General features: G+C 31.7%; 1 protein-coding gene across 1 annotated transcript; it reads left to right on the top strand.

Annotated features, from left to right (window-relative positions):
• Positions 1-2744: 2744 nt before the first annotated feature.
• LOC108466655 (ethylene-responsive transcription factor ABR1-like) lies at positions 2745-4487 on the top strand. The gene is made up of 2 exons (XM_053020791.1): positions 2745-3474; positions 3627-4487. Exons 1-2 carry the CDS (start codon positions 3093-3095, stop codon positions 4355-4357), a joined length of 1113 nt encoding a protein of 370 aa, XP_052876751.1. The 5' UTR covers positions 2745-3092; the 3' UTR covers positions 4358-4487.
• The last annotated feature ends 4509 nt before the right edge of the window (positions 4488-8996 follow it).

The following is an 8996-nucleotide window of genomic DNA, read 5'->3' as shown; positions in this document are numbered from 1 at the left end:
TAAAAATTCAATTAATGGATTAACAAGTGTCGGTTGCATCAAGACTAAAATTTCAAAATTTGAAAAGTATAAGGACTTAGAATGATTTGTTTGGAGAATATGGATTAAATCTACAATTGCACGCATAGTAAATGACTGGTAATTGAGTTCACCCGAACGAATTTAATTACTACAGTTTGAGTCAGGACTAAAATTGTGTCATTCAAAAAGTATAAAGACTAAATTCATAGTTTTCATAAGGTGCCAGGACTAATAATGAAATTTAACCAAAAAAAGAAAAGAAAAGAAAGTTTAAAAAAGAAGAAGAAGAAATTAAAAATTAATTTATTTTAACACATCAATCGTTAAAATCATGACAATAATCATAAGGATGAAATTATTATATATTTAATACGTAGTCACCTTAGTACACATAATAAATTTCTTTTCATAAATGGTGTATTTTGTTTTGGTTTGGAAGGATAAAAAGAATGATGAGTAAGTGACAGTGACGTCCCTAAGCCGCATTCCTGTTTAATCTAAATATTGCACTCTCATAATTATTTGGTTATTTACTCCACAACTTCCTAACTACTTGTTCTTTTTTCAATTCAACCCTCCAACTTTTAATTACTAAATTCATATTTCTTTCACTTGCTAAAGATGTATGAGCATACCTTTATTTTTATTACCAGGTACTGCATAAATGTGTCAATGCCATTGTTGTGGATAAAAAACAATGAATGACGTAAAGTAGTGGTGATTAAAATTTTTTATTAGAAAACTAAAATTAGGGTTCAAATTTTATTATTGTCGTTTCCTTTTGTGAAAAAAAATCCAATAAATCAATAAAGTAACAACAATTGTAAAACTTTCAATGTGAAATTAGATGATGTTTATTTGCATTGGAATCAAAATTTGAATTTGAGGTAGGTTATCATCCAATAATGTACCAACAATAATCATAAAAACATGAAGGTTGGTTGATGTTCACATTCTTTGAAGAGATATTTTTGGAGGGGTTAATTGAATACTATTAATGAAATGATGGGACCTACAGTAAAATTTGCTTTTCTTTTTATGTACTAGATACTCTGGTGTTTAATATTCACATTCAAATTTGATTCATTCTAAAATTTAACAAGTGACTAGATAGAAAATATTGACATTCAAAATTTCATCTTAAAAGGGATTGAATTTCCAACTATTCCAACCATTAAACTATGTGTATTATTTCTTTTTTATTTATAGATTTATTTTTTTTGAATATCTTTGTTATATTTATAAGTTGTGATTAACAGATGATGGTATTTGTCGTCACTGAAACTCCATCGACCACCAACATTTTCTTTTGGAAAGTAGGTGGTTATTTGTTGGTTTCTTAATATATTTTTGTTTTGAGAGTATTTCAAAATAATAAATGATTTCACAGTTGGTTTAGACCCGTTTTATCTTAAGTTTATATATATTTGTTCGTTTTTCATTGTTTAATAAGTTTCAATTTTAGAAGTTTTTGTTTGTTCTTATAGCACGATTTTTATTCTTACTTATGCATGTAGTCATGCTTTTACAAATGAATTTAGGGATGATTTTCTTGTTGTCTTTTCTAGTGTTACTTATGCTCGATTCTTTTACTAATTTTTACCTATCATTTTGGATCATATGAAGTTGAATTCCTTATTATATTATGTACTTGTAATCACTTTCGTGCTCAAATTGTGATGAATTCAATTGTTAATATATTATAATATTCTACTAATTTTGAAGTTAAAACTTTTATTATGTTAATAAAACTTATCTTTCACCGCTTAAAATGAATTATTAAATTAATGATTTTTCTTAAAAAAAAAAACAATGTCGGACAGTAGTCCAAAGGGAAAGATTGGAACGTACGCTCAAACAACTTGGTGAAACAGTGATGGCCCCCACCTAATCTATTCAGCTAGTAACAAACCGCGTCTTCTGATAACAAGCTTTGACCTGGGTCAGCTTTTAGACACTCACCACCGCCGTTCTATCCAATCAAATTACGCCACCACATCTGTCAAAGTAGTGAACCATTTTTTATTATAAGAAAAGAAAGATGAAGAAGGGTGAAAAAACTCACTATACATTTTTGGACGCCGTTTCCTAAATTGAATATAATATACTGCTACAAAAGGTTTTGCAAAAATTAGGAAGTTTGCACGTTTAGGTTTTATTGGAATTGAACAAAATTTGGGTGATGAAACGGTCAATGTCCTCTCCCATTGAAATTAAAAAGAAAAAAAAAATCACCTAAATTATATTCCCTACAACTTGTGGGTTCATCTTTGGATTAAGAAGTTAGATATGCATTGTACACCATCAACTAGACCTTTGCAAGTGTTTGATATGATAAAAGCGAAATGAAAAAAGAAAACAAAATTTAACTTTTTCTTTTTAAAAAATGAAACACAAAAAGCAAAACTTGTTTTTTCTTTTTGAGTTGTAATCAATTTAAATTAAATGAGTTTTAGCTAAAATTTCTTAAAAATGGTTCATTAGGGTAAATTTGTACAAGTCACTATAAAATGCTATCGTACATAAGATGCCTCAATACCCCACTCACACCTTACTTCTCACATCACATTTTATTTCATCATGTGCGTGAATATATTTAAATTAATTATCAAATTTTAGTACCATTAATCAAAACAAAAATATCAATAGTCGGTTCGTTTCTCCCCTTTCACACTTGAAAACGTAATTTCTAGTACACAAATCTCAATTTGCCCACCTGCCAGGTCATCTTTTTTTCCCAAGTACAAAATTCCATCTTTTTTTCTTTAATAAATTATCCACAGATCTTTTGTAAAATTTTAAAAAGCGGCTTTCATATTGAGCCAAACTGTCCTTTGTTCCAAGGAGATTCAGTGTCGAATCCCCTATATAAGTCTTGTTTTTATTTTTATTTTTATTTTTATGTTGAACTGAAAAAAAAATAAAAAATAGAACTTGGTTAAGTTTTGTACGACTTGATTTTTGCAAATTACTGCGTAATCATTACAGAGGTGGCGAACAAGAAAGGAAGAGTGGTCGGTGAGAATAGCAGGGGAGCCGGTGACCTAGACCAAGACTATCAAGGATCATTGATGTATCAGTTGATGATGATGAGAGAAGAAGGGTCATCGTCTGCGGCGGTGGCGGAGGCAGTGCCGTCGTCGTCATTGATGTTGTCCGATGTTTGTAGGGAAAGGGAGATGTCCGTTATGGTTTCAGCTTTGACTCATGTCGTAGCCGGCGATGTGCCTGCTGATGATGAAGAGCTTTCAGGGAATGAATACTTGGATTGGCGGTCTAACAATATCAACCCTTCATTGGGATTTGGTGGGCTAAAGAGAGGAAGGGAAGAAGTCGACGGTTGTGCTACCGGTAGTGGTGGTGGCGGACGGATGGCTGTCGAGTCTGTTGCTAATCTTTGTTCGCAATTTGTCCACTTGCCACATGGTGGCTCGTCTTCTGCTGTTGCAGGAGGTAAGCAACATAGTAGAAATTTCAAACTATTATTAATTGTTCTTTTTTACAAGCTAAGTCAAAGTTATAGACTTTCCACGTATGCTATGTTTTTAACCTTTGCCAATTATAGTATATGTTGAATTAAGTTAAGCATCCCCTGTTTTTTGCAGTGAGAGAGGCAAACACCCCAGCGCAATTGGTCCCAACATATGAATACAATAGCAACGAGAACAACAACAGAGAAGAACCAAGGAGGAGATACAGGGGAGTCCGACAGAGACCATGGGGTAAGTGGGCAGCCGAGATAAGAGACCCATTCAAAGCTGCTAGAGTTTGGTTAGGCACATTTGATACCGCTGAGGATGCAGCCAGAGCCTACGATGAAGCAGCCCTTCGTTTCCGAGGCAACAAAGCCAAGCTTAACTTCCCTGAAAATGTCAAGCTCCGATCAGTTCCCCCCAATCAAACAGCAACCCATTTCCCCATTTCCGATTCCCCAAACACCCTTTTCTCCATTCCTACATCTACTGACCCAATCATTCACCACTCTCAGTCTCATTACTTGGTCCCAAATCCTCAAGTTGCCGGCGGATATCTCGATTATTCTCAGCTTGTTTTGGGTTCTTCCACCAGTAGTGTCCCAAGAGAGCAACAACTACAGCAGCTGCGGCAAAATCAACCCATTTATCCATACGATCGAACAGTTTTGTCTTCATCAGAAAGTTCTCAAGCACAATCGTCTTCCTTATCGTCGTCATCGCCTGCTTCGCCGCCGACTTCATATCCTATCGTTTTTCCGCTTCAAGCGTCGGGTTATCAGTTCAACTTGGGTAACAGTAGTCAAGGTGGCGGTATTGGAGATTTTTCGGTGCATTCTTGGTCATCAGATTCCAACCACTAAATAAAGTCATATGATTTTTGCCTTTTTGGTCATTGTATGCCCTAAACAATGTGATTATTGGTTTTTTTTTTTTTTACTTCTCTTTTTAAGAGTTCGATATTTTATTTTATCTATATAATTGTTTTCCGTATTTAGCAGTTTTTCTAAAGATGTTTTATATTAAGAGAAAAATTTAATTTGTCATACAATCTTTCTCTGTAAGTATTAAACAAATAGAAAATATTTCAATGTAATAAACTAAAAGAAAAAATTCAGACATAAAATTCCATATAAAAGAAAATGGTTGAAGCTCTTTATTGGCATTCTCTCCAAAAATATGTATTTTTAGCACATTTCCCTTTATTTCAGTATAAGATACTGTACTTAGAAATTATGTTTTTGTTTTATGTGATTTGAGATACTATAATAATAAAGAAAGAAATAAAAAATGAAGCATATCATTGAATAAAAGATGTTGGAGTTTAGACTAAATTCATTGGTGGGGAGGCAAGTCAACTCTATCAAAAGGAGTTACAATGTTTGGAGGGACGTTGAAAGGTTCAGAACTTTCTTTTCTATTGTGTCCCCTGCGTCTAATGAAACAGTTGATACAATCATAGTTCTCCAACTATGTAACAGTAGCGTCGTCGTTAAGAAACGTGTTTTTTCTTGGAAGTGAGGCCCCAAAGATAAGGTTAAAGATGATGATTAAAGGTGTACATAGGCCGAGACAGGTTGGGTTTAACTAAAAATTTAAATTTATTAATTAAAAAATATATTAAAATATTTAAAACTATTAAAATAAATATTTCTCAATAAATGTTTCTAAAATAATAATAAAATTAACAAATATCTTTAAAAAATAACAAAATTAACAATAAAATAAGTTTTATACAATATCCAAATAATAACAATGAAAGTAGCAATATAATAGTAAAATAGTCGCAAAATAAGGAGAAAACAATAAGAAAATAATATTAAAAATAAAAACAAAAATAGATTTTTTGTCATTTATTGAATTCAGGCTAGGTCGAGCTCTGGCCAAAAATGTTTTACCCGAGGCCAGGCCCATTTTTTAAACGGGTTTTATTTTTTTTATCCAAGTTCATTTTTCGGGTCTATATTTTTGCCCAAACCCTCCCACATTTCGGGCGGGCTTTCGGGCCGAGCTAGGTGGCCTGACCCATGGGCAGGTCTACTAACTACTCATATTTCATACATTTTACGTTATTATATTTAATATTTTGTTTGATTCTTAAAACAACAATCTACAAGGTAACTCTCTGAGCATACAGGTACAAGTACATTATCCATGGGAAATGGTAATTCTGTTCCTATTGCTCATATAGGTTATTCTGCTCTCATTACTACTTCTAGGCTCTTACAATTAAAAAAAATGTTCTTCATGTGCCAAATGTTGTAAGAATTTAATGTTTGTTGGTTAATTTGCAAAAGGCAATAAGGTTTATTTTGAGTTTCACCATTTTCATTATTTTGTGAAGGACATACAAATAGAGATCACTTTGCCAGTGGACCACATGTATGATGGGTTGTACATGTTTAACATTTCATTTTCATCACACGTAACTGTTAGAGCTCGTTTTGATCTTTCTAATGTTTCAAAATCAGTACATAATATTCAATTAGAAAGTGTTGATTTGTGACACAAAAGACTTGGTCATCCTTGTAATAATGTGCTCGTTCAAGTTCTACAAGATTGTAATGTTGTTTTCAATAAAACTAACCTGCCACAGGTTTATTCAGCATGTCAATTGGGAAAAGCTCATAAGTTACCTTTCCCCACTTCTCAAATTGTATATTCTTCTTCTTTTGAGTTAGTGGTTTCTGATTTGTGGGGGCCGATACATACAACTTCAGATGGATATTTGTATTATATTTCGTTTGTTGATGTTTACAACAGGTACACTTGGTTGTATCTCCTTAAGAATAAGTCAAAAGCTTTGATGTGTTTTGTGTTGTTTCAGAAATATGTTGAAGCTCCGTTTGGATGTCATATTAAGATGTTTTTAAAGTGACTGGGGAGGAGAGTTCCAATCTTTCACAAAGATGTTGTTTTAGAGTGGCATTCAGTATAGGATTACTTGTCCTCACACCTCTAAACAGAATGGTGTGGTCGAAAGAAAACACAGGCACATTGTGGAGATTGGACTTACACTTCTGGCTCAAGCTTATTTGCCTCTTGGTTTGTGGTCTCATGCCTTTGTTGTAACGTCCCCTAACCCTCTACCGTCGCCGGAACAGGGTTACGAGACATTACCAATCAGTACAGTCCAATTCCTGGTCATTAATTAAAATAAATATTCACACACATCCTAGTTTTAAGATGTCGTCCCTTTAATGGGCCCGCACAGTCCAATATGAACAGTAAATTCAATTCGGGACTAATTTAGAATCACTACGAATTTTTAGTAAATTTCAAAATTCATATTACATACCGTTGCCAACCATAATTTACACATTTCATCAATACTTCTACAACCTAAATGACTCTCACAAAACATCCTAGGTACATGCCATTATCAATACTCAACATACTTTACCTCATTGAATTCGGATCGTCACGGGATCTTGATTCAACGATCTAGCCTTAACTTAATCTGCAAGAGAAACAAACCGTCTGTTGAGTATACACTCGGTGGTATTTTTATAATCTGAACACTTAAACAATTATAAAACATATTAATTTATATATATTGAACTATTCAAACTCAATGAGAATTCAAACATTCACTTTTCAACCAATGTTTTGGTCTACTTTAAATTTCATATCATTTATTATTTTTCAATAACAATTAATCAATCAGTAATGTTCATTAACACTCAGAACAATTATTTATTCAGTAATAGTCAGTTATTCGGTAACAATCAATTATTCAATAATAACCAGTTATTCAGTATCGATCAATTGATCGGTTATCCAGTAACAGTCAATTATTAAGTAAAATCAGATATTCAGTAACAATTAAGTTATTCAGTAACAGTCATTCATTCAGCGACAATCAATTATTCGGTAATGATCAATTATTGATAATATTGATTATTCAAGAATGATCTAATATCCAATAATAGTCAATTATCCTTAATATCAATTATTCAATAATAATCGGTTATTTTATACTTTTATTTACCCTATTAACATGACTCGGACTCGAGCGGATACGGATCCAACCAACACACCAAGTATGGCACATAGTGCCTCATCGGCCAAGTCGAAACAAGAATACTTGATAATGAGTAATACGGTACGAGTACCTCATCGGAACAAATCCGAACGATAATGATAACAATATTCAACACACAAAGTGTTAAATCGATATGATAATGAGAATGATGATTCGACACACAAAGTGCCGAATCGGTAAAAGTAACGATAACGATGGCGATGAGTCGACACATAAGTGCTCGATCGAAAAAGGCAAAAACCCGTACTCTTTTATATCCTATGGCATGCCAACTATATCCGACTAGCTCGACTAGTTAATAGGGTATTTAACTAACTTTTCAGTATAATTTCTATCTTAGTTCAGTATCAATTATAATTCACTTTCTCAATTCAATAATTCTTTCCTTAATATACCATTCCAATAATTACATATATTCACACATTTTCACAATCTCATACATTTTCATTCAATTCAATATATATATATCTCAATTATTCACATTAATTCATAATTTAATACAATTCAATTCACTTTTCATTTTCATATAATTAAATTCCACAATAAACACATGTTCATAATTATTTTACCACATTTTCAAATCAAATCATTTCAATAAAACACAATACCAATAATTCATACTTTAATTATTTACCATAACATTCAATTAAAATACAACAATTATTAATTAAATTCACCCTTCAATTTCAATCAATATTCATTTTATTTCAAATAATCTAATCAATGCACCTACCATACATAATAAATAATAAATTCAATAATTAAATATTAAGTTCGAATTATAGAAATACGAACCTTAATTTCCGAGCTAACTCCCGTTGATTTTGTCTTGTCCTTTTTTAGCCGAGATTTCTGGTATCACATTGACTTAATTTCCGAGCTAACTCCCGTTGACTTTGTCTTGTCCTTTCTTAGCCGAGATTTCCGGTATCACATTGACTATTTAAGCTTCAAGCATCAAACCCCCAATTTTCCCTTTTTTTTTTTTTCCTTTTTTTTTTCCTTCTTTCCTTCCCTTATTTCGTCCCTGCTCTCTGTTCTTTCTCCTTTCTTTTTCTTTTTGTTTCTTTTTTGGTTTACTTTACTATATATATATATATTATAATAATAATTCTTATATTATAAGTAATTATATAATTGTATTACACATGTATGTATTTAATTCATTACACATGTATATTTTATTATCATACATTTGTTAACTTGTAATTTATTTCATAATAAATATCAATTTAATAAAATAACATTAATAAATATTAAATGTAAAAATTATAATAAATAATAATAATAATTTAATATACATATTTATGCATAAAATCTTTGACTTTTATGCATTTGTAGCCTCACTGAGGAAAAATGGCATAATTCCATTTTGGTCCTTTTATTTTCTTTTAATTTACAATTAAACTTTCACACTTTATTCAATTTGGTTCTTTTACTTAATTACTCTTAATTAA

The sequence above is a fragment of the Gossypium arboreum genome, chromosome 2 (genome assembly GCF_025698485.1).
Source record: "Gossypium arboreum isolate Shixiya-1 chromosome 2, ASM2569848v2, whole genome shotgun sequence".
In the NCBI taxonomy this organism is placed as follows: Eukaryota; Viridiplantae; Streptophyta; class Magnoliopsida; order Malvales; family Malvaceae; genus Gossypium; species Gossypium arboreum.
Note: the sequence above shows the minus strand (reverse complement) of the source record. Positions and strands in the feature narration are given on the sequence as shown.

Coding starts and splice junctions, on each gene's coding strand:
- LOC108466655 (XM_053020791.1), top strand. CDS start 3,093: ATGTATCAGTTGATGATGATGAGAGAAGAAGGGTCATCGTCTGCGGCG. Junction 3,475..3,626: donor GTCTTCTGCTGTTGCAGGAG/GTAAGCAACATA, acceptor TGTTTTTTGCAG/TGAGAGAGGCAAACACCCCA.